The sequence below is a fragment of the Hemibagrus wyckioides genome, linkage group LG03 (genome assembly GCF_019097595.1).
Source record: "Hemibagrus wyckioides isolate EC202008001 linkage group LG03, SWU_Hwy_1.0, whole genome shotgun sequence".
Classification (NCBI taxonomy): Eukaryota; Metazoa; Chordata; class Actinopteri; order Siluriformes; family Bagridae; genus Hemibagrus; species Hemibagrus wyckioides.
This window is the reverse complement of record NC_080712.1, coordinates 545,149-572,032: the sequence shown is the minus strand read 5'-3', so window position 1 is coordinate 572,032 and position 26,884 is coordinate 545,149. Positions and strand designations below refer to the sequence as shown.

General features: G+C 38.6%; 1 protein-coding gene across 3 annotated transcripts; it reads right to left on the bottom strand.

The window, feature by feature from the left end:
- Positions 1-1,256: 1,256 nt before the first annotated feature.
- LOC131347183 (uncharacterized) lies at positions 1,257-18,756 on the bottom strand. Of its 3 annotated transcripts, none has more exons than XM_058381125.1 (6): positions 18,503-18,756; positions 9,164-9,313; positions 5,076-5,149; positions 4,463-4,957; positions 2,845-4,371; positions 1,257-2,679 (listed from the first exon to the last, which is right to left on the bottom strand). In XM_058381125.1, the coding sequence occupies exons 2-5, from the start codon at positions 9,173-9,175 to the stop codon at positions 4,266-4,268; spliced, it is 687 nt and encodes a 228-aa protein (XP_058237108.1). In that variant the 5' UTR covers positions 9,176-9,313; positions 18,503-18,756; the 3' UTR covers positions 1,257-2,679; positions 2,845-4,265. The 3 variants fall into 3 exon arrangements, with proteins under 3 accessions (XP_058237108.1, XP_058237116.1, XP_058237125.1); XM_058381133.1 differs by having other exon boundaries at positions 1,257-2,605; XM_058381142.1 differs by having other exon boundaries at positions 4,458-4,957; positions 18,503-18,752.
- Positions 18,757-26,884: the final 8,128 nt, after the last annotated feature.

The window sequence follows — 26,884 nt, the reverse complement described above, 5'->3', positions numbered from 1 at the left end:
GACTAGTTTTCGGACAACAAAAGTGTTGCATTTATAATTTTGTTCAGTGTATAAATATAACACACACACACTTATTTGTATGTTATTATTATTATTATTATTATTATTATTAATGTTTTGTGTCTTTTAGTGGTACACAAGGTAATTACTCTTGCCTCCCTAAGACCGTTTTGTAACTAGATGTGATGTGATATGATTCCAGCGATAGGAAATTTGTGTCCATACTGAACACGGTCAATCACAAAACACAGCCAATCATAACAGTTTTTCTCAGTTTGTGTGCTTTCTCATACTGGATCTGAAGAGATCACAGTCCTCACACACATACAGAGCACACACGCATACAGAGAGATACACCCCTCCACTTCTTATGGCTTTCCTTATAAAATTTGAGGGATTTATTATATATTTCTGCTATTAAACATTTATAATCAGTCTCTCCTCGTCCATGTTTGATGATTAATAATTATAATGCGCATAACTTTCATTGAATGAGATCTCGGTATAGGTGGAGCTGTCAGCCGTGACGTCACAGAAATAAAAACAAATCTAAAACTGGTTAGGCTGGTCAGGACAAAAACTGATTAACATGGAAAAGATACATTTTATCGCATGTCATGGCATCACGTCGCATGTAGTTAGGACACGGTGTAAAACAAATCTCAATTTAAAATTCAAGCAACAATTTAAAAGTCTATAATTAAAATAAGACTGATCTTTTTATACTAGATTTTCTTTACATTTTGGTAATAAGCTCTCAATCAGTGAGTCCCCCCTCCCCACACTACCCTGGTTTGCATTTGTATAGCTCACTGTAGCCATTTACATATAAAAGCTAAACCCAGGCCAAGGTGATAGGAACATGGGGGGGGGATTATATATGTATAGAATTATATATCTTCTATAATTTAATAATCTGTTCCACTGAATATTTGCTTTGTTCCACAGAAATATTCAGACACCTCCTATTTGGTAAACTTCACATTCTACATTCTATTCTTCACATTCAGTAATGTCAGCATGGCACAGAACCCTGACCTCAGGAATGACACCTACAACCAAGTGGAGAGCATCATCAACAATGCTGTGAGTGTAAATCACCATGTGCATAACAACATTCTAATGCAGAGGTTCCCGGTCTTTTTGTTCAAAAGCCACAGATTTGGCATTAGACCCCAAGCCTTCGCCATCCTACATTTTTTTATTAAAGATTTATAAGTCTCAAGTCAAGTCAAGAAGCTTTTATTGTCATTTCAACCACATATAGCTGACACAGTACAAAGTAAAATGAGACAACGTTTCTCCAGGACCCTGGTGCTACATAAACATACAACATATAATTACAAACACAGAAACAACAACAACACAGAGCTAGGACAGACGTTTGTCCTAGCCACATAAAGTGCAAAGTGTGCAAATAGGTGCAAACAGAGCAAAGACAACGCAGTGAAAAAACAGTAAGTACAAAATAAATCAACACAAAAACAAGACACATAGCGCCGAACATGTGCAGTGAAATGAAATTAAATGAAATGCAATGATTTTCAACTCACAAAAAGTTAAGTATATTCAGCTTTCAGGTGAAAATTCAGGATGCACCTAAAATGCACTATAACCTTTCCAGGTGAGCTTAATTTGACCTTCTCTACACTTTTGAATGCACATCTCCAACTGTTCAGTGTTTCAGTACTTTTTGCAGAACTTGCTGTTCTCTAACAAGGTGCTTAACGGCAAAATTCACAACTGGTGTTTGATCCATGATTCGACCAATACATTTTCTGGTTCAATTAGAATTGGTATTTAAACAGTCCTCTTCATCATGCTGTTCACATTTTGACATCATGAGACCAAGACCACACCTAACAATTGATCAACAGAACCTCACCATTGTGAGGCTTCAAACAAGATGTTCTCAGAGGGAAGTGGCCACTGAGCTTAGAGTGTCACTTAGAGTGACTATCATCAGCAGGTTGCGACAGAGAGACTGGAAGAGTCACAGAAAGTCATAGAAGTGGACATCCTTTGGCCACATCCCACGTTGATGACCGCTTCATTGTGAACAGTGCCCTGTGGACCCGGATGATGAATGACACTCAACTCCAGGGACATTTAAGGGAGGTGAGAGGAACCCAAGTGTCACATCAGACCATTCAAAACCTGCAACGGTACCTGACCACACCACCAGGCACAGGCGTCATCGTCTTGCATGGGCCAGGGAGCATTTATGCTGGACAAGGGACCAGTGGGCCTCAGTGCTGTTCTCTGATGAAAGTCGATTCATGTTGAGCAGAAATGATGGCCGCCAACGATGTTGGAGATGTCAAGGAGAGCGCTATGCATCAGCCACTGTTGTGGTGGTGTTACAGTCTGGGCAGGTGTGTCCACTCAATACAGAACTGCCCTACATCTTGGGAATGGTACAGTGACAAGCCAATACTACCTGAATAACATCATTCATCCAGTCATTGTGCCCCTGCATGAACAACACAGGCCTAAATTTATCTTCATGGACGACAATGCTCCAGCTCATCGAGGTCGCATCATTAGGGAACGGCTGCTGGAGGCTGGGGTACCTCAAATGGAGTGGCCTGCACTTTCTCCAGACCTGAATGAGGATGGGTTCCCTTTTGAGTCTGGTTCCTCTCAAGGTTGTAGCATAGCAGTTATAGCATAGCATATCTATATAGGAATCACATTCCAGAAATGTTTCCATCAGGATTTAATTCAATTTTCAATTCAATTTAATTTTATTTGTATAGCGCTTTTAACAAAGAGCATTTTCTCAAAGCAGCTTTACATAAGAAACAACATAAGAAAACAACAAACATAAACAGACAAACAGACCTAGATGTTATCCCAAGTGAGCGAGCCTGAGGTGACTGAGGCGACTGTGGCAAGGAAAACCTCCCTTAGGTGGTTCTGAGGAAAAACCTTGAGAGGAACCAGACTCAAAAGGGAACCTATCCTCATTTGGGTGACAGCGGAGAGTGTGATTATATTGTGCATTTATGTGTAGTCAATTGTGTGATGCAGATACAGCATGTGTAGAATGTTATGTAAATTAATAAGGAGGTTGTTGTCGTCCACATAAGGTTGGCTGTGTTGCTTTGAATACCCCAATCCTCAAAAAGCAGAACACGGCTGAAGCTGGTCCATCTCCGGATGCCACTGGAGCCGGCACAGTCTCTGTATGCCTCAGGATGGGTAGAAGAAGGGAAACAATGGAACAGAATTAGCGTAGCTGCTGTTCATAATATTAGCAGCACTAGATGATAATGTGCATTTAATCAGATGTACTGGAGTACAAGGTTATGGGATGTGTTAAATGTATGCCAGGCTATAAAGATAAGTCTTTAGTCTACATTTAAACTGGGAGACTGTGCCTGAGCCACTGTCAGGAAGCACACTTTTAGTGTGCTGGTGAAAATAGTGCCTATGCTGTTAGTTACTAAATCTAAATCATCTGCATTTAGGCGTCTAGTAAGAAGTTGCGACAGATCCGGCAGATTGCTTGTAAATCTGTCTTTAGTGGTCGGAGTAATACAGTTAGAGTGTACACTACAAGGTGATAGTCTGTGATGTCATTGCTTTGAGGTAGGCTATCAGTCCCATGTGATATAACTAAGTCTAGTGTATGATTAAAATGATGAGTTGGTCTATTAATGTTTTGTTTAACCCCAAAGGAATTTAGTAAATCTATAAATGCGAGTCCTAAGGCATCATTAGCATCGTCTACATGAATGTTAAAGTCTCCTACAATTAACACTTTGTGAAAACTGATCGAAAGATCTGAGAGTAAATATGCAAACTCTTTAAGAAAATCAGTGTAGGGCCCCGGGGTTATATACACGGTGGCCAGAGCAAGAGATAATAGGGATTTTTTTTATGTATGTCAGTGAGTGCAACGTTAAGGATAAGCACTTCAAATGAGTTAAACCTGGGTCTTGTTTTCTGAGTAACAGTAAGAGAATTGTTATAGATAGTTGCGACACCACCACCACGACCTGTCTGACGGGGCTCATGCTTATAGGGTGCAAGGGATCTAATGTTGAGAAGCCCAAACTTAAGAAATTGTTTTTCTTTACCTATTTGGCCTTTGTCAGGTTTAATTGTGATTAGATTATTTCAAGGGCTATTAATGAATTTATCCTTTGATCTCACTATTCGGGGAACAGACACAGTTTCTATAGGACAAGCTATGTGTGAACTTGTATCAGTCTGGTGAGTTGAACAGTAGCTATTATAATTGTAATCTAAGGTATTACTTACCAGTCAGATGGTGCGCAGTGTCCTGGAGATGTTGTCCGATAGGACTGCTGCTCCAACTCTGCTTGGGTGCAGGCCATCAGAATGGTAGAGCCTAGGACATTCCTAGAAAACATTCCAGTTATCAACAAAGGGTAATTTCTGGTCTTGACACCATGAGTGTAACCATTCATTAAAAGCAAATAGCCTACTGAACCCCTGGATTCCTCGCTGTAATGTGGGAAGTGGTCCTGACACGATGATCCTTGTTGTGGGCGATGTGGTGTGAACCTTCTCCACCAGGCTCCTGAAGTCCTTCTTCAGGATCTCCATGTGTCTCAGCCTGATGTCGTTTGTGCCAGCATGGAGGACCACAGCTCCAATGTTCTTGTTCAGGATCACAGGTACCTGTGCAGCGACATCAACAAAACGAGCACCAGGAAAACAGCAAGTGTGCACCTTACCTTCAGCTGCAGTAGCATGGACGTGCCGGACGATGGAGTTTCCATTGATCACCGCGTCACACTCCATCTCGCGAAGGGGAGCGAAGTGGTTGTGGTTTGAGATCTCGAAAACAGGTGGCGGCAGAGGGGGAGAGGTCCTCGCCCAGGGCTTGGCTTGTGTCTTCCGTTGCTGCTGCATCCAGGTTCCGTGGTACCCTGGCACCAGTGTGAACGAAACCTGGGCGGGCCGCGTCCTTGTTGCGCTGGGCCTGGGCAGAGAAACATGCGGAGTTGAGGTTGTTGGAGTGTTTGTTTCACACTGCGGATTACCTGAGTCTGGGAAGATTCCAGGGCGGCTTTCCGCTGTCGCAGCTGGGCCTGCTTTACCTATATGCCACGGATCTGCTTCTCCACGGCCTCCAGCTCCAAGTCCACTGAGTGCAGCTCAAATGAATCCTCACCTGCACTCAAAGGCAAACCCACAACCAACACAGTGTTAAAGAGCAGTAGTACAACAGAGATAATTGGTGTGAAAAACGTAAACAAACTTGTGGTAGCTGGGCTAAAGGGTTAGCATGCTAATGGGCTAACCAGCTATAAGCGGGTGATCTGGAAAACAAATAAAACTAGTGATGTAAAAAGTGTTTGGAATGAGAATATTATGGGATACTATCGGCTAATAAAGATATTATAAAAAGTTATAGTTTAGCACTGGTTAAAGTGGTAAATTACCTGTTCCTGGCCTCTGATCAGGGTTGAGTCTCCTTGCTTAGTGCAGCTTTTGACACCATTGATCATACTATTCTACTTGATAGGCTAGAACATGTTGTTAGAGTTAGTGTTGTTAGTAAACTTATCAGTTTGTAGATGTAAATGGTTACTACTCAGTTAATACTAACTGAGTATGTTTGGCATTCCAAAAGGTTGTGTTTTATGCCCAGTGCTTTTCTCCTTATATATGCTAACTCTGGCTACAATTATTCTTATGATGATGACACAAAGTTATATGTTTTAGCAAAGCCAGATGAGAAGCACCTGCTTAATAAGATTGAAGAATGTGTTAAGGACATTAGACAAGTCTGGCTTAACTTTGCTAGACAGAAGTGCTCGTACTAGGACTGCTGCCCACACTTTGCACATAATGTGCATTGTCTTTTACCATCACAAACATACCTAATATTTTCTCTCTCTCTCTCTCTCTCTCTCTCTCTCTCTCTCTCTCTCTCTCTCTCTCTCTCTCTGGCAAGCTACAAATACTACTCCTGATCTCCCAGTGTTCTAAACTCCCAGTGTGACTGTTTCTTCTCTTTAGACCTGCCTAACCCTAACCCTAACCCATCCTCATGCCCTTCCTCTGGTTGGAGTCTTTTTGTTTAGTGATGCCAACTAATGCAGGCTATGGCTCCATGTGGACAGCCTGGAGACTCATAGGACTGCTATGGATAGAGCTGCTTGGAAACCAGCTTTGAACTGCTGTTGCAGTGTGCTCGGGTCTCCAAAAGCTTCTGGCTACACAGCTCCACCTGACTTCAGGAGTAGAAAACAAATTATTTATAATCACACTATTCACTGGCACCCAGATGAGGATAAGGTTCCCTTCTGAGTCTGGTTCCTCTCAAGGTTTCTTCCTCATATGGTCTCGGGAAGTTTTTCCTTGCAAAAGGAAAGGTTTGAACCTTTGTCTATTTACTCAATTTTTATATTTCTGTAAAGCTGTTTTAAGAAAATATTCATTGTTAAAACCACATATTAAAAGTGAATTGAATTGATTACTGCTCAGGAAAGAGATTCATTGAAGCAACATTTGAAGACATCAGCCAAGGAGGAAAAGCTTGTTTGCAAATGGGTCTTCTGATTTTGACACCAAGCAAATCCCAAGTACTGGCATTTGCAGCACAAAGCCCTGCCAACAATCGGCAGGGAGGCCTACAAACCTGATTGAGTTACATCATGTATGGATCACCAGTTATGGATACCAGTTGTGGAAGGCTATCCTGTTGTGGATACCAGTTGTGGAAGCTTGTGGAAGGCTATCCAATTTAGACAATGTTACTAATTACTACCCAATAGTATATAAACATCTGGTCCACAAGCTTAAATAAATCTTTATTTCTTTTATTCTGACATTCCACATTCTTAAAATAAAGTAGTCATCTAAGACAAAAACAATTTTGTACAATTAAAGGTCAGGAATTTAAATGTATTTGGCTAAGGCGTATGTAAACTTCTGAATTCAACTGTAAAACTGGAGCTGCTCATGAAACAATATAATGTATATTTCTATACACTAGATGGCAGTACTCACCTAAAATATATGTTGGAAAATACTGCTGGGTTAAAAAAAGATTTTTGGATTATTGCCAAAAAACAGCATTGAACCACACTGAGGATCTTGGCAGTAGAGGGCTCTGTAACATTGGTTTTAATAATGAAGCTCTGACAAACATAGCTGGGCTAAATTCTTTCCTGATGCCACTTCAGGAACTGCTTCATTGCTTCACTGTCTGTAGTTTACTGCAGCCACTAAATGTGGTCATAAGAATGTGAGGTACTATGATTTGTTAGACCGGCACCATTAATAATGGGATTTTCTTTTACGTATCAAAAATCATGCATTCAAGTCCCACCATCACAAAGCTGAGTAAGCCTTTACTGTATGTGCTACAAAAAGGGTTAGCAGGGCAAAACACACAATTTACAAGCATTATTAAAGTGCTTTTAAGTTTTTTTAGACTCCATGAATAATTTTACATATATCCAGAGCAACTTACAAAAGTGATTTGAATTCTCTATCAATGATTACCTTAACATTGGTTCAATAGATCACAGACATAGGATACCATCAGCCTAAAAACTTACTTAATTTTTTTTATGTACATACAACATACAATAAATAAAACAAACAGGGGAAAATAAGAGCTAATTTAAGTGTTTCAGGAAGAGGTAGGTCTTCATCCATCATCTGAAGACGGTCAGTTACACAGCTGTATGGACATCTAGGGGAAGTTCATTCCACCACCTCGGTGCCAGAACAGAGAATAGTCTAGATGTACTGTATACCTACCTCTTACCCTGAGAGATGGTGGACCAGTCAAGCAGTGCTAGTGGAACTGAGGGAACGAGTTGCAGTGTGAGGAGCAATAAGAGCTTTGAGGTAAGATGGTGCTGGTCCATTCTTGGCTTTGTAGGCAAGCATCAGTGTTTTGAATCTGGTGCGTGCAGCTACTGAAAGCCAGTGGAGGAATGCGGCAGTGGGGTGGTGTGGGAGAACTTAGTCAGGTCAAAAACAAGTCATGCAGCTGCATTTTGAATCATTTTCAGAGGACAAATTGCATTCAGAGGTAGAACTGCCAGTATAGAGTTTTACATAGTCCGGTCTCAAAATGTCAAGAGACTGAACAAGCATCTGAGTAGCCTGTGTGGATAGAAATGAGAGGAGAGAAAAGTGTCTATAGCTGGGTAGGGAGGGAAAGGATTCATGGTCAGGAAAAGATGAAAGAGTGCAGGAAGCTACAGAGGACGGGAGAAGGTTTCAGCAGGTGAAAGAGATGCTGGGAGTTAGGTTTAGGTAGGACAGGGAGAGTGATAATGAAGGATACCAAGTGATGATTGGAGATGTGATGTGCAGACAGTGTAGCAGTTTATCCAGCTCTTGGTTAGCACCAGAAAATTTAAGGAGTAGTGGGAGGCTAAAGCTGAAATCAGCCTTCCTTACAGCAGACTGGCAATTCCAGAGCCCACCTACCACTTTGAGAGTGGGACAACAGAGGAGGGTAGATGAGATGGAAACATGACCTCTGCTTTGTGGTTGAGAGTGCCTGTGTCTGTAAGAGGTAACACCAGAGATGGGTTTGAGGCACATGTCTGTGTTGTAATCAATGTGACAGAGCAAGAAAAGAGAGTATAAAGTACAAGAGAGTATACACTTGAATAGTAAACAGGTTTTGACAGAGCTACCTTCAAACCACTACAGACATGGGTGTCTGTAAGAGAGAACCTTCAGTATAAATTAGTAAGCCCTGCCCACAATTAGGATCAACAATATAGGATCAACAAGCTATACAATACAATTATAGAAAGTTAAGTTACTATTTGTATTTAACATTTATCCCTTATGAGCAAGCCTGAGGTGAGGGTGGCAAGGAAAGACTCCCTGAGATGATATGAGGAAGAAACCTTGAGAGGAACCAGACTCCTCATTTGGGTGACACTGGACAGTAAATAATGTAAATGTAAATAATGTCCTTTCTGCTCAAGACAGAGACACAGGCTGGATTAATGAAAGATACAGTGTCTGGAGGAGAGGAGAGAATGAAACCTGAGATGACAGAATGTAGCAGAAACTGTGAATAAGAAAGAGACAAGCACAAAGAGCAACAGAGGCAGGAAGAGAAGAAACTATGAGTGAAACTGAGGTAGGATGAAAGACCAAAGCTGAAGAATATACAGCAACAGAAGCTGAGACTGACACTTACAGACTTTTTCATGGTCTACAAGTGGCACTTTCCACTGCAATCCCATATATCATCAGGCTGTCCACATAGGGCCATCTTCAGCAGCAGCGAGCAGCCTCAGGTTGATGAAACTCCAATTTGAAATAGGGTATCAGAATGGATCAGGAAGGTCTGGTGAGCAGAAACAGTCACGATCACTTGTATGTCAGTAGCATGGGTAGCTTTGACTGCTGCATTATGGACTAACTAATCTAGGAGCCAAGGACACTCCCAGTCCTGCCAGCACACTGTTTCCGGACCCCAAATGGGTCAAGGCTGCTAAAACAGTACCTTTTTCAGATTACTTGGCAGTGTGGCTACTTCTGCCAAATGTAACTTCATGGGATTTAGAGACCAGAAAGAAGGGTTACAGAATCCAGTTTGCCTCCTGGCCCCCTTGTTTCAAAGGTGTGTCACTCACTGAACAGATGCTGTTCCTGCAGCAGGAACTTCTCTCTCTCTTGGACTAAGGGGCCATATAACATATTCCAATCTCTAAAAGAGAATCAAGGTTTTGTAACTAAGATAAGATAAAATTTATTGAAGGAAATTTGTATTGGACACATACAATACAATATCTAGTATCTAGTCACCCCCATCATCACTAAGTGCTTTGAGCAGCTGGTCCTGGCACACCTCAAAACCTGTCATCCTGCCACCCTTGACCCTCATCAATTCGCTTACCGTCAGAACAGGAGCACTGAGGACACAGTTTCCACAGCGCTGCACTCAGTCCTCTCTCACATGGACAATAAAGACACCTATGCCAGAATGCTTTTCCTGGACTTTAGTTCAGCATTTAACACTGTCATCCCTTCCAAGTTAGTCACCAAACTTGGAGACCTGGGCATCAATGCATCACTATGCAACTGGCTTCTGGACTTTCTGACCAACAGGCCCCAGCATGTTCGGATAGATCGCCAATTCTCTTCCACCCTCATCCTTGGCACCGGAGTACCACAAGGCTGTGTGTTGAGTCCCTTCCTCTACTCTCTCTTCACCTATGACTGCAAGCCTGTACATAGTTTCAATACATTTATTAAGTTTGCAGATGACACCACAGTGATTGGACTCATCAAAGACAACGATGAGTCAGCTTATAGAGAGGAGGTGGACCGTCTAGCTGCATGGTGTGCTGGCAACAACCTGCTGCTCAACACTGCGAAGACCAAGGAGCTCATAGTGGACTTCAGGAAGGAGAAAGGTGACACACACACACACACCTATTCATCTCAATGGAGAAGTGGTGGACCGTGTCACTAGCTTCAAATTCCTGGGTATCCAGGAGCGCTACAGGAGCCTCCAGACCAAGACTAGCAGGTTTAGGAACAGTTTTTTCCCCACAGCTGTTTCTTTGCTGAACTCTGCCTCCACCCGATCACACACACATTGACTGAACACATTATTATCAGTGTATATAACCTTTTCTGTATATAACCCTTTCTGTGTACAGTTTACATATACAAATTATTTATCATAGTATACAATATCTTCCTCATTGCACACATCTAAATCATTGCACTCATTGTACATAACTCCTCTGTATACTGTTTACAAATTTAATTATTATCATGGTATACAACACCTTCTTTATTGCACCACCTATAATCATTTGCTCATTTGCACTCATTGCATTTACTCATTGCATTTACCTCCCACTGTATACTGTTTATATACTGTTATATATGCAAATTATTTATATATTTTTATATATTGTTTATATATGCAAATTATTTATTGTTATATACTTATTATATATGCTAATTATTTGCACTGCGAAATGCACTTCTGGTTAGATGCTAACTGTATTTCCTTGCCTTGTACCCACATGTGCAGTGACAATAAAGTTGAATCTAATCTAATCTAATCTAATCTAATCTAATCTAATCTAATCTAATCTAATCTAATCTAATCTAATCTAATCTAATCTAATCTAATCTAATCTAATCTAATCTAATCTAATACAGACATTTTCTACTTGAACACTCCATGTCAATTTGTTATCAATGTGAATGCCCAGATACCTGTAGGAGTCCACTTGAGCTATATTATGACCATTAATGACCACTGGTAAATAGTATCCAATGGATTTTTGGTCAAACAACACCTCCACTGTTTTCTTTCTGTTGATGCTAAGGAAATGTTTATCGCATCACTGGACAAAATTCTGAACTTCATGTTTGTAAGTAACAACATCTGATGTTACAGATATGAGACCTTAAACAGCTGTATCAGTAGAGAACTTAATCATGTAATTATTAACAGTACTGCATGTACATTCATTAGTATATAATGTGAACAGGACTGGAGAACTGACACACCCCTTTGGGGCACCAGTGCTGATAACCATAGATTCAGACAATGTCCTATTCACCCTAACCTGCTGACTGCGATTGGTCAGAAATGAGTGGAACCACTTAATAATAAAGAGATTGACATTCATCTGCTGCATTGTTTTCAAAAGAATGTGAGGCTGCAAGTTATTAAAGGCTGAGCTTAAATCTACAAACAACAGTCTAGCATATGCCCTAGGATTCTCAAGATGTTTGGTCACTAGGTGCACTAAACTGTTGATTGCATCATCAGTGCCTCTTCGATGTTTATAAGCAAACTGATAAGGGTCTAACTGTGGACCTACTTCCAGTTTTAATTGGCTCATAATGAGCTTTTCCATGCACTTATTCCATGCACCATGCACCTATTGCTTAAACAGAAGTTTAAGCAAAAGGTCTAAAGTCATTATTCTCCTGTGGACAAGATTTTTTAGGAACAGGAGTAATGATTGCCTTATTCCATAAAGTTGGTACAGTGTGAGAGTCTAGGGACCTCTGGAAAATAGGGCACCAAGCTGATGTCAGTTCGTCTGCGCATGTTCTTAATAGAAAAGGAGAAATGCCATCTGGACCTGTGGCCTTACATTAACTTGCTTAAAAACCTTGTTGATAGATTTAAGATCAACCTCCATTCTATCACCATCATTGATAGCAATACTATCAAGCACCATACCACATTCAATATAAATCATAATTATCAAACCTCTTGTAAAAATAGTTCAACTCATTCGCTTTTGCCAGTTCATCTGTGACATGCAAGGACTTTTCCGTAAGTTTCATGTTAGTTGCTATTTTCAATCTCATAATTAAAAAAAGTTTTTCTCTCAGTCCCCTGTGATGTTCTTTTGCCTCTTTGAGCCTCTGGTTCAACTCCTTTTGTACAGTTTTAAGTTGTATGCGACACTTGATCTTAAATGCTTGATGTTTCCTATTAATACAGTCCTTCAGTTCCTTTGTAATATAAGGTTTGTTGTTGGGGTAGACTTTTACCTTCTTTTTTTGGATTCACAATATCAACACAGAATTTGATATAGTCTGTAATGGCTTTTGTAGCGTTATCCAGGCTTAATTCCCCAGAAAAAAGGTCCCAGACTGTGCATAAAAAACAGCCTTTCAGTGCTTCTATGCTATCTTCTGACCAAACGTTGATTTCACCAGGGGTTTAGAGATTTAAGGGCAATGTTGTAGGTTAGGGATCAAATGAACAGTATTGACGTTTGAAGGAAAGTTGCCACTTTCTTGTCACTATTCAGATGCAGACATGTTTTTCCAAGCTCTGCCAAGCTGACCTAAAATCTCTCAATTTTTATCTTTAATCCAGTCCTTTATTATAACTTTTTATAGTATCTATAGTAGCTGATAGTATCTTATAATATTCTCATTCGAAACCCTTTTTATATCGCTAGTTTTATGTTTTCCAATACACCAGCTTCTAGCCGGTTAGCCCATTAGCATTGCTAGCCTGTTAGTCCGGCTACCACTAGTTTGTTTATGTTTCTCACACTGATTATGTCTGTTGTTCTACTGCCCTGAAGAAGGACTTGTCAAGAAGGTCGAGAAGGTACGCAGCACATCACCCACAACAAGGATCATCGTGTCAGGACCACTTCCCACGTTCCAGTGAGGAATCGAGAGGTTCAGTAGGCTATTTGCCTTTAATGAATGGTTACAGTCATGGTGTCAAGATCAGAAATTACCAATTATAATTGGAATGTTTTCTGGGAGCGTCCTAGGCTTTACCATACTGATGGCCTGCACCCAAACAGAGTTGCAGTCCTCTCAGACAACATCTCCAGGACACTATGCACTATCTGACTGGTAAGTCATACCTTAGATCACAAATCCCATAGACATGGTGTCTGTTCCCCGAATTGTGAGATCAAAGAAAAATTTGTTAAAAGTTCTTGAAATAATCACTATTAAACCAGCCAAATAAGTAAACAAAAACAATTTCTAAAGTTTGGGCTTCTCAACATTAGATCCTTTGCACCTAAAGCACTTATTGTTAATGAAATGATCTCAGAATATATTTTAGATGCGCTCTGTCTTACTGAAACCTGGCTTAGACCAAATGACCACATTGGTCTGAATGAGTCTACTCCATCAAGATATTCCTATAAGCATGACCCCGTCAGACTGGTGGTGGAGGTGGTGTTGCAACTATCTATAACAATTCTCTTACCGTTACTCAGAAAACAGGACCCAGGTTTAACTCATTCGAAGTGCTTATCCTTAATGTTGCACTCACTGACATACATAAAAATCCCTACTATATCTTGCTCTGGCCACTGTGTATAGACCCCCAGGGCCCTACACTGATTTTCTTAAAGAGTTTGCGCATTTACTCTCAGACCTACTGATTAATTTTGAAAAAGTGTTGATTGTAGGAGACTTTAACATTCATGTAGACAGCGCTAATGATGCCTTAGGACTCGCTTTGATGGATTTACTAAATTCCTTTGGGGTTAAACAAAACATTAATAGACCAACTCATTGTTTTAATCATATGCTAGATTGAATTATATCACATGGAACAGATGTCGCTAATATAGATATTCTACCTCAAAGCGATGACATCACAGACCATCACCTTTTAGTGTACACTCTATCTGTAGAACATATTAGCCATTTCTCTCCATGTTATTGATTTGGTAGAAATATTAATCCGACCACTAAAGACAGATTCACAAGTAATCTGCCGGATCTGTCTCAACTTCTTACCAGACCCCTAAATGCAGGTGATCTAGATGAAGTGACTAACAGCATAGGCACTATTTTCACCAGCACACTAGACACTGTTGCCCCTATCAGATTAAAAAAGGTCAGAGATAAAACACCTGCACCACGGTACAATAGTCATAATCACGCCCTCAAGAGTGCAACCCGTAACTTTGAGCCAAAGTGGAGAAAAACTAAATTTGAAGTTTTTAGAATTGCATTTAAAGACAGTTTGTCCAGGCTCTAATAGCTGCTAGGGCTGAGCATCTGAGCAAACTGATAGAAATAAAGCAAAACAATCCCAGATTCTTATTTATTACAGTGGCTAGACTAACAAAACAGATATCTGGAGAGAGTAGTCAATTATTAACTCCTTGTTATATTTAGGTCACGCCCCAAAACCTCTCAAGTTATTAAGCCTCTTCTTAAGAAACCTAATCTAGACCCTAATGAATTATCAAACTACAGACCAATTTCAAACCTTCTGTTTATATCTAAAATATTAGAAAAAGTGGTGTCAGCCCAACTTTGCTTCTTCCTACAGGAAAACAATATCCTTGAAGAATTTCAGTCAGATTTCAGGCCCTTTCATAGTACAGAAACTGCACTAGTAAAAGTCACAATGTCTTGTTTTTACCTTCGGACCAAGGCTGCATCTCAATATTAGTCCTGCTTGATCTTAGTGCTGCATTCAACACTATAGATCATAACATTCTTGTAGATCGCTTATAAAATCACATAGGTATTCAAGGACAAGCATTAAAATGGTTTAGATCCTATTTGTTGGACTGATGCCATTTTGTAGATTTAAATGGAGAACTGTCCAATGTAGTACCAGTGAAATACGGGATCCCACAAGAGTCAGTTTTAGCACATCTGCTGTTCTCAATGTACAGTACATGCTTTCCTTGGGTAACATCATTAGAAGACATGGGATTAGTTTACATTGTTATGCCGAAGCCGATACCCATTTATATATCTCATCAAAACCAGATGAAATATCTAAATTGTCTAGATTAACTGAGTGTATTAAAGACATAAAAGATTGGATCACCGATAATTTTCTATTACTAAATTCTGATGACAGAGATATTACTTATTGGTCCAAAAGCCAGTACACAAAAGCTCTCACAATTCAGCTTGCATTTAGAAGGATGTACTATTACTACTAGCTGGACAGTGAAAGACCTGGACATGATATTAGATAGCAACTTGTCCTTTAAAAATCATATCTCCAATATTACATAAACAGATTTCTTCCACCTTAGAATATTGCCAAGCTTAGGCATGTAGCTAATGCAGAAAAGCTAGTTCATGTATTCATGACCTCCAGACTGGACTATTGTAATGCATTACTAGGTGGATGTCCTGCATCTTCAATAAAGCTACAGTTAGTCCAGAATGCAGCAGTCAGAGTTCTTACCAGGTCAAGGAAATATGATCATATGATCCCAATATTATCATCCCTGCACTGGCAACCTGCTTAGAATTGATTATAAACTAGCACTACTTAAATACAAGGCTCTAAATGGTTTAGCTCCCACATATCTAGCCAGTCTTCTATCATGTCACAATCCACCACGCTCCTTTTTTTTCCCCTAGCATTTGTCCCACACGATGGCAGGGTCCACTGTTTTGTGGTGGATCATTTGATCTGCATGATTTGGCACAGGTTTTATGCTGGATGCCCTTCCTGTCGCAACCCTCCCATTTTTATCCCGGCTTGGGACCGGTACGGAGAGTTAACTCTTCCATGGCTGGGCCGGTGCCCTGCCCGGGAATCAAACCCGGGCCACGGCAATGAGACCGCGGGATCCTGCCACTGGACTACCGGGGGGCCAATCCACAACGCACCTTAAGATCTTAAAACTCTGGACTTCTGGTAGTTCCTAGAATATTAAAGTCTACAAAAGGGGGTAGAGTGTTTTCGTATTTAGCTCCTAAACTTTGAAATAGTCTTCCTGACAGTGTCTCCCAGTTCAAACGTAGATTAAAGACATATCTATTTAGCCACTCATACACTTAATACATCCCATAACCTTGTACTCCAGTACATCTGATTAAATGCACATTATCATCTAGTGCTGCTAATATTATGAACAGCAGCTATGCTAATTCTGTTCCACTTGTTTCTCTTCATCCCGAGGCATATAGAGATGGACCAGCTCCAGCTGGGTTCTGCTTCAAGAGGACTTGGGTATTCAAAGCAATGTTGCCAGCCCTATGTGGACTTTGAGGACGACAACCACCTCTTAATTAATACACACAATAACATTCTACATCACACGACTGACTATACATAAATGCAGAAAGGACATTGTTCATGTTCAGTGTCACCCAAATGAGGATGGGTTCCCTTTTGAGTTTGGTTCCTCTCAAGGATTCTTCCTCATACCATCTAAGGAAGTTTTTCCTTGCCAGAGTCACCTCAGTTTTGCTCACTAGGGATAATTTTGTCTAAACATCTAAGGCTGTTTGCATGTTTTTTGTTTCTGATGTTCTGTAAAGCTGCTTTGAGACAATGTTCATTGTTAAAAGTGTTATATAAATAAAATTGAATTGAATTGAATTATAGTGATCAGAATTGGACAGAGGTGCTTTAGCTATGGCTGTATAAGCATGTTTTAAATTACCATAGCATTTATCTAAAATCTGATCCTTCCTTGTATAACAATTAAAATACTGTTCAAACCCCAGCAGTGCAGTATTTAAATCACAGTGATTAAAGTCTCCCATGATGAAAATAGGGGCATTTGGTGTACATTGTAATTGTTTGTGAACACAGTCTGCCACCTAAAGGATGCATAATTTTGGATCAAGATCTGGCCAGAACTTTCATTTGCTTTTGGGGGAAAAGCCTACTGATATCAAGTTCTTTCATTTGGTCTAGCTGTGTCTCAATGCACCTTCACAAAGTGCATGGATGCAACCCTGGATCCTATGCAGGGCATCAGTGCAGTGAATTATATCAACAACTGGCTCATCTTACATCCATCCACCTCTAAAGAACTGTCAGTAAGACCCTGAGATGTCACTATTCACAGCCTTAGCTTCCCTAGGGTCTTTTGCATATGAGACATTTCAGTTCTCACTTAAGAGTTTTTAATCCCCACAGTCATCGGGCCAGGGTTATAATGGTTATGTACTATGTGCTCCATACCCTTAATTTGTGAAAAATGTACTGCGTGCTCCATACCCTTCATTTGGTTCCTTTCTTGGGTTCCACTATCAGGTCCTTTTGCTGTCATAAGACTCTTTCAACTGACACCTCTCTCATGGGTTGGGTTCTCCATTATTGTCCTGCCTAAAGCACATGGGGAGGCCCCCATCTCACATGTCACATAAACTTCCTGGAAATGAGGGCTGTGTTTCTGGCATTAAAACACTTTCTCCTGCAGCTCAGGGGCTACCATGTGTTTGATCCACATTTACAACACCATGGTGATCTCAAACATCAATCACCAAGGTAGACTGATCCTGCTGTTGACCAATACTAAAGGTTATTTAGATTCAATGTTGTGCAAACCGGGGAGCGGACTTCCTGTCAAGGGAGGGGCTGAAGCCCAGGGAGTATTTCCTCCACCCTCAGTTATGGTCGAGCAGAAGTGGACTTGTTCTCTAAGGAGTCAAACCAATGTCTCCTCTGGTTCACCCTCACACCTCCAACACCTCTGGGGCTAGAAATCATGGTGCCCCTGTGAGGGTGTCTCTCTGCAAAATGTTTGCTGTAACAGTATGGTTCTCTCTGTACACATTAAGGTGAACAGAAATATGATACCAGCAACAAGTGACTCTTCAATATACTTATTCACAGCCTCTTCTTCAGCCCTCTGGGTGGCATGGTGCCAGGCAGGAGGTTAATTTCACAGTTGTAGGGGCGGTGAGGCAACAGAGATAAGGCCCTGCATTTACTCAATACAGTCTTTAGGTGGCAGTAGTTGCTCTGAACTCAAGATAAATCAATGGATCCCAGAGGCTCAGGATTAAGGGTTAGAGTCTAGTCCCAAAGTCTAATCAATCTTGGGATTATGTTGGACCAACCAGTAGTCAAAAAGTACCACTGTAAAATCTGGGGACTGAGTGAGGTGAAATATTATCTCCTTAACCTACACATGAAGAAGTGCAATGAGAAGTGTTAAGACAAAAAGAAAAGAATACAAAATGAGGATATCTAGTGACCAAAAACAATGAAACAAGATAAACTACTAACACATTCCAAAAAACAAATTGTTGTTTCATTTAGGATCTGAATTTCATTCAGAGAACTCACCTCTTACATCACTGCTAATATGTAGCCCAAAGAATCTGGCCTGGAACCCAGTAACTGAGCGGGCCATATCAAAGTTCAAAGTGGCATTCACTAGTGCCCCAGTTTTAAGCACACTGATCCATCCCAGGCCCTTCATTTTTGAGGTGGACACCTCAGAGGAGGCTATTTTAGGGAGGAGCTAAAACTCCACCCTGTTGCATTCTACTCACAAAACTGGTATCTTCCAAGTAAAACTATTGCATCTGGAATCTGCTATCTTTTTCATTTTCAAAATGTGTGTTACATGTGTCATGTTCACCAACCACAGAATCACAAGCTATGAACTTCACATCCCAATCCACAAACTCTGTTTTACAACATACGCTGTAGCCTACAAACATGGCCATTATAAACTACACTTCCCAGAGCACTCATTTCCACCTTCACAGTCACACAGCTACTGAATGAATACAGGTGTGTCAGCCACACAATCATAGAGTTTAAAAAACTCTCACAGTCACACATGCTGTTCACTTGCTGTCCTTAACACACCAAGCCTTTTGTACTGTTCTTTCAATAAGTTCTGGTCTAGCCTATAATGTGTTGTTTGCAGTCTCACCTGTGCATATTTCATGACCTTGCCAGAAGTTTGAGATTTGTTATTTGTGTGCTCAGTGAAGCTGCCTTACCTACATCTGCATCTTCTTAAGCATATCTGTCCTGACAATCTGATTATTTAAAATAAAAATTTTCCTTGTTGAAAAGAAAATGGATTAGAGAACATTCTGTTCAGGCACGTGAAGGTGGAGTATTACAGACATTCCTTTTTAATTATCGGCTTACATCTGGTTACATCTGATTTTGCAGCAGTGTACCTGTGCATAATTACAGTACAATTGTAGCACATGTTACAGCCATGCAACATAAACCAGATCTGTTTTGTAACATATGTGAAAATGAAAAAATTGGGCAAAAAAAGAATAATTTTATAAAATATAACATATATATATATATATATATATTAATGGTGCGGCAAAATGATCTGACACATTTGTAGGTTCCCCGGTCATTTGATATCATTGCGAGGTGATATCAGTTGGCCCACCCGATCACCTGATTTGAACCTGTGCGATTTTTTTCTGTGGGGATATTTGAAATCAAAAGTAAAACTCATCGCCCTCGATCTATTGAACAATTAAAAGATGCCATTCGTCAAGAAATTGCTGACATTCCACATGAAATGACCTGTCGAGTTATGGACAACTTTTGTGAATGCCTTTGACAGTGTGTGGACAATAACGGCACCCATTTGACTGATGTAATTTTAAAAACGAAATGAAACAAAATGGCATTATATGTACATATAGAAAATAAAAACACATTTTTCATTCTTTACTCTATTTCACTTTTATTAAACCTACAAATGTGTCAGATCATTTTGCCACACCTTGTATAAGTTAATAATAATGCCACAATGACATTCTTTAAAACTGTTTTTGGGTTTTCAGTATTGTGGTAAGAGATTTGGGAACATACTTTTGGTTCTTATTGTGTACTATCCAAATCTGAATGTGCAATATTGTATTTGGTAACTGACCTATATTGTTATTTGTCTAATTTTTAAAAATGTTTCCAAATGTGAGTTGTCCTGAGGTTAAAATGGTTTTGTTTGTTTGTTTAGTTTTTGTTTTTTTTGCCGAGGTTTGGGGTGTTTGAGATATTGTGGCAGTCATGCCCAGAACAAAACCTGTAGAGTTGCAAGCCTGATTTTATATTTCACCTGTCTGTGTGGAGGAGGGTGTCGTCATGGGATATAAGTTCATTTATTATATGCTGTCAACAACATGTGAATACCAAAAAAGAATAAATTGCTTAATTATATGACTAAGCTGAAATAATGGCCTTTGAGGTATGTAGATAGGGAAAACCTGCTAGACCACATTCCAGGGGCATGTAGCAGGTTCTAGCTGTGAATAATGGTATTGCCTGGGTGGAACAGGGTGTATTAAAACCTTAAAGCATGTCTTATGAATATAACCAATATAACACATTTCACATGTGTCTATTGCACATTGATGCAGGGGAATTGAACAAACCAGGCGAAAGAAATAATAATCCTATTCAACAAAGGTTTTGCTCCTAAAGGTGTGGCCCCATCACTTTTCACCAGTATGTTGCAATGCAGAAATGCAAGTCATGTAAATTACAGAAGATTATATGAAACCTTTCTGCAATTTCTAAAGCCACTGAGCTTACAGAATTTAATTATATTCTATTTAGTTTTAATATAAATGGCTATAAATGCTAAATTTCAAATTTAGCCCTAATGAGAAAACTAGAGTAGTGGCAAGGAAAAATGATCTGAGATGATGTTAGGTAGAAACTTTGATATGAAATAGATTCAAAAGGGAACCAAGACAAATACTCTCAAACACTCTATGCCCATGAACCCTCCTCTAAGAGTACCTACTGCATTTCTCTCAAAGAGAAAAGAGGTAGAAATTGATGGTTTTATAATGCTGAATTTCAGAGGTTTGGGTGTGAAGTTTTTCTATTCATTTTTTTGTATGTACTGTAATTGTATACCAAAAGCATATCTTATAATATAACTTATAATACAACATAACTGATGTATGGGAATTGAACAAATCAGGCCAAGAGAAATAATAATCCTATTCAACAAATTCTGGATACTTGCTTTTACTGAAAAATTCCTAATTATCTTGTTTCCATCTCCAGCTGATGGCAGAAATGTGTTTCAATGGGATTTGGGAGAAAGAAAATTTATCTTCTGATAAATTGCTCAGCTTACAGCTAAGAAATTGCTTTGCTCTTCAAACTCTTCAAATGACACAACATGTGACATCCTTCAACAAAGCAAGATAAGTTACATTCTTTAACAGAGGGCCCTAGAGGTGTGGACCCATCACTTTTGACCAATGTATTGCACTGCAGAAATGCAAGTTATGTAAATTACAGAAGATTTTATGAAACCTTTCTGTAATTTCTAAGGCCACTGAGCTTCAATTAAATTCTATTAAATTTTAATATGGGAATAGATCAATTCCGACTATAAATATTATATTTTAATTTTCAATTTAACATTAGTGAGTAAACCAGAGGCAATAGTGGCAAGGAAAATCTCCCTGAGGTGATATTAGGTAGACAGACTGGACTCAAAAGGGAACCAATACAAACAATCTATGCACTCCACATCTGCTCCTTTACCAAAGAAAAAACTACTCACAAAAGGCTTGAATAAACAAATGTGGAATGGAGGAATTGTGTCATCTCGGGCAACTGATACCTCTTGGTTGGCCATTTCAAATAACACCATATCCAATGAATTCAGCATCTGCACAGATTTGATGCCTTTCGTCAGCATGCAAACACAACCTTACCTTGGCAGGGCTCTGTCTGCATACATATCCACTTGCTGTTTCCAAAGGCTCCCAAATGTGGAAACTGTAATCTGGACAACAATGGGGGCTCTCTTCTTATAATGGTATAAAAGTGCCACTGCCTTTTACCTTTGACCTTTGAAGTATTATAAAACTTTTTAAATATCAATTTCTAACATGAGGTCTTTGAAAGCTTTTTATGAACCTATGTTGAACCAGTGTTTAAAGCAATGGACTACTGATTGGAAGGTTGCTGTAAATGTAATGTAATTTATGAGGTGAAACATGTCTCATAATGAGAAAAAAAGGAAAATAATCTGCTCCACTTGTAGCATGTTTAAGCAGCAGCTTCAGTGGCAGTTCATATTGTTTTCACCTATGGAAAGACCTACTGTGACTGTAGAGCTATAGGTATATTGGGAGAGGCAATATATTTTGGCTATTGTCACTTCACCGATTTATGAAACATAAAATAAATGAGTGCTTAAATTTCTGGGGTTTAATTATGAACGATGGCTGTGGATTTGTGCACCAGTAGTCTTTCTATTCAGACCAAGCTAACTTTTGTTCCACGCATGCATCAATGAGCATTGGGTGCCCATGACCGTATGACCAGCTCACCAGTGGTCCTTCCTTGGAGTACTAACCACTGCATACTGGGAACACCACACAAGACCTGCTGTGTTGGAGATGCACTGACCAAGCTCTGATACTGAGACATCTCAATCCCATTTTTCCTGCTTCCAAAAAATCTTTGAGAGCTGACTGTTTATTTACTTCCTAATATATCACATACCTTTACAGGTGCTGTTAGTGTCAGTGGTTTTAATGTAATGGCTGATCAGTGTTAGTTTGATGTTTGAGTTGAGTGGCAGCTACAATTTGATGTCAGTCTGATCAGGTGAGGCACGACTGAAGAAAAGCCAAGAAGCCATCTATCTGCCTAGTGCATATTTTAAATGCTTCATATGCTTGATGCTATCAAGGCATAGCTCAACAGGAAGATCATGAAAAGCAACTGTCTGATTCTTCTTTGGTTTAATGTGTGTTAACAACCATGTAAACAAAGTAAAAGCAATACTGCATAAATATTTTTTTATTTTCATTTTAGCTAAATAAATAAAAGAACTGTGTGGACTTTTTTCTCTTGTGTAATAGTACAATGTTTCTAGAGGCATACTATACTGTACAATATAAGACAATAATAAGGTAATACCATATAAGTATTCACAGTTATATAATCACAGTGTTGCTGACTGTTATCTTTAGCTTCATTAACTTGGGAGGCATTACTTTATCTCAAAGAGAACTTAGCAGTAAAAATTCTGATGTATAATGTATCCACATAACTGTTTTAGAGAATTGTTGTTTAATACAGTATTATTAGTATGAGGAGAAGAACTAGTCCATAGGAAAGCTGGAAAGATCACAGATTTCAGAGATTTCAGAGAAGAACCTTCCATGGAAATGACCCTGCATCCAGTCTGGCTGTGAAGCAGCACATTCCACAGAGACTGCCCTTTTGGTCATTAAATTACATGCTACTAGATCAACCAAGTGTCATTCGTCCTCATCCTTCCCTTCTCCTCTCTGAAGAAGTAAAATGAATCAAATTACTAATTAAAACAACAATAAAATATTCCTTAAAAAGTCTAAAAACAATGTTCTTAAAGAAACTTTTTTTTTTAACTCCAAGCATTAAAACTGCTTTTGCAGTGGCAAGATATTTCAAAAAGTTGAGTGTTGAGATAGTTCTGAAAGTTGAATTCTATATGACTGAATTCAAGTCTATGAATTCATATGAGAGAAAGAAAGACACACTCAAAACCTAATGTTGGATTTTTTGCATTTATAAATTATGCATACACTAAAAGAGAAAACCCTTTCCCACAATTCATAGTTCCATACCAGAGTTCAATTTTTGTGACATTGTTTTTTTCCCTTTGAATCAGTTCTCCAAATTATTTGCCCACGTGAGCGTTCTTTGATTGGTCATGTGTGACCTGATAGGGAAGTATTATTGGTTATCACTGTTCTTCCTCCAGCTCATGCTAGTGTATATAAATCAAATGTAATACATGTACTGTGGAGTGCATGGTTCTTTATTTTTCAGCATTAACACTAAGAATATTATTCTGTCATGTGCAGTAACCTCTGTGATTTGCATGCACAGCTAATTATAGGAAACGTAAACAAAGACTGATCTAAAGAAAAGGTTTGATAGGTGAAATAATAAAGTCATATAACTGAACAATACATACACTGGCACTTCCTGAGTGCAATTATGTTTCCAGTGAGCAACTTGATTAGAGGTCAACAGATCCTTTTTGTCTTTAAGATGTGAATGGTGACCTACCTTATTCCTATTTTATCAAGTACTGGCAGGACATGTTCAAAAAAATATTGACGCAAGATCTTTTGGGTGGTGCCACATGTTTTTCATTTTTTCCATATTATTATGTTAATTATCAAATTACTTGCTAAGACTACCAGTGAGTAATTACTACAGAGGGTGGGGCATAATTATAATTCTGGGAGTGTTACTGCATATTGTCCTTCGACACTGACATGACAGGATTTAGAACCGTTTGTCTTGAATTCTTTTTTTTTTTTTTAAATCTGATACAGGTTTTATTTCTTTTGCTGTTTCCTTGAGACAGTTTTGTTCATTTCTTATTTTTCTGCTTCCCCTGCCAGCTCTAGTACTATTTGATTATATTACTCTAAAAGTAAAAACACTTTCTAACCAAAAATCATTTCAATTCTGCCTTTGCTGTATGAGTTCATTTACAGCATTTGGCAGACACTCTTATTTAGAGCAGCTTTTTTTTATTATTCATAAACATAATTTAAAATGAGATACATCCCAGAGCAATGCCTAGAGCACTGACTTATTATGATTTTTCATAAGGCACCAAGACTAAGGTTTCGAATAAAACCTACTACATTTATAAGCTGTACTTTGAGATCAAATGCTAATTAACAGTCAATTAGGGTAGGAGCTTTATATGTGAGAGAAATAAGTGGGAACTTCCTCCGATTTATAAAATACTGACATTGCAAACAGAAAAAAAATACTTTATTAAATAAGGATATAAAACTAACTGTGAAATAAACTTTAATAATAAACTTTGGTGATATTGGTGACTTTAGTTAAATGAACCTTTACATGTATATACCATTATCACATAAATAATTTGTGTAAATGCTATTCAGGAATGACGTTATTCATTTTATTGTACGAAAAGACACAGCAAAACAACTCACATTTGGGTGTAACAAAAGATTCTCCTCCCAAAGCGTCAACAGCCTCATTTATGCACACTGTAATTAGATCCATTAAATTTGATCTTTTCAATATACACACCTTACAGCACCTGCTTGCCTCAATGGAAACATACCTAGTTACAAAACTAACTTCACATCAGTAAAATGATACTGTTCAGAACAATAAAAAGTAATAAAAAAAAGTAATATTAGTGATTTAAATAATTACAGTCCATCACAGTGGAATTTTCTATTTTTATATTAAAGACAACAAAAGCTTTAGTTCAATTAATAATTTTTGTCCCATTACCCTAACACCATCACTATATTCAGTTTGATTACAATCTAATATGGGAAATATTTATAGCTTTATCTTTGATTTATGACATGTATCAGCTAGATTATTTTTTTTGTTTATCAGCCTTTCAGTGAACTGTCAATATGCAGGATTCCACTGCTCCACCCTGAAGAGATTCTTGAGGAGTGGCAACAAGCTTGCCAGATGGAGAAAGGAAGATAAATTGTGGTGCTAATTCTGATATTATTCTATTTCTCAAAATAAATAACTGGTAATAACTGGTAACAAAATTAATTTCTAATTTCTAATTTCATGTTATCAACATGACAGATTTTCAAACTTGAATTAAGAAGGAATGGTGTTTCTGTTAATATAATTAGACATTAGGGTTTATTTAGAACTTGGCTATAATTTAAAATGTTTCACAAATAAGAGGTCATCTCAAGGCAGTATGCAAAACTTTAATCATTGTATAACTTGCTCAGTAGAGCATCAATTTTATTACATTTATTTTTGCATGCTTCACATTGTCTTGATCTTTACTATCTGGATTTACACCTGTTATTGTTCAGGTGAGCAAAGACAGCTCATTTGTTTCAGTAACGCAAGTAAGGGAGCGGCCAATCTCTTGGCGTTGACGTTACCAAAACCAAAACCACTCCTCATAACGTCAATTTACAGTTTTGATAAATCACCTTCCAAGACAGAGTGTGCTATCTTCTAAGACAAATTGCTGAGTGTTATACAGTGGACATTTTATTGCTTGAGACTGGATGGTTATGACTTTGGAGAATAAACTAAGGTAACACAACTGCTGCCTTTTAGATTTCTTTGACAGTTAATTCTGATGTGTTAATTAATTATTTATTAATTTCTTTGTCCATATGGAGCACACCAAAACCACAGATTATTTATTGTAGAGTGGCAGCTATTGGTCATCTTTATGTTTGACATTGATAAAACAAATTCAGATTCACAAGCCATTACAAAGGAAAAGAAAAATTACAAAGAAAGACTATGCTGAGGTTTTTAGGCTATTGACGTTTTCTCGTATCATTATTTTACATTAAACATGCTCTAGTATTACAAAGGAGATTACGAAATTGATCATCTATAGCAAGTCTATTATACTACAAATCAATGGAAATATCAGAAAACCATAGAATATTCAGTAAACTAAAATTGAGGTTTAATATTGTTGTATATCAATAGGTTTGCCTTCTCTAATAATCATGGCACCAGAAAAACTACACTTCTCACCATATGTAAGTAGAACCTGATATTTTGTTAACTTTAAAATCAATATTATTAATATTTTTTGCAACTGCACTAGAAATTGTTTATTTAACATTAGTCACAAACCTTGTACATCCCTTTTTATAATTTGAGTTGAATTATTGTTTAAGCTTGGTGATTCATTTCCTAATTATTTCTGCT

Excerpts from the sequence above, each read along its gene's own strand:
- LOC131347183 (XM_058381125.1), bottom strand. Across the intron at positions 4,958-5,075 it reads AGCAGATCCGTGGCATATAG|GCCCAGCGCAACAAGGACGC; the intron begins GTAAAGCAGGCC and ends TTCTCTGCCCAG. Across the intron at positions 4,372-4,462 it reads TTACAGCGAGGAATCCAGGG|GAATGTCCTAGGCTCTACCA; the intron begins GTTCAGTAGGCT and ends AATGTTTTCTAG.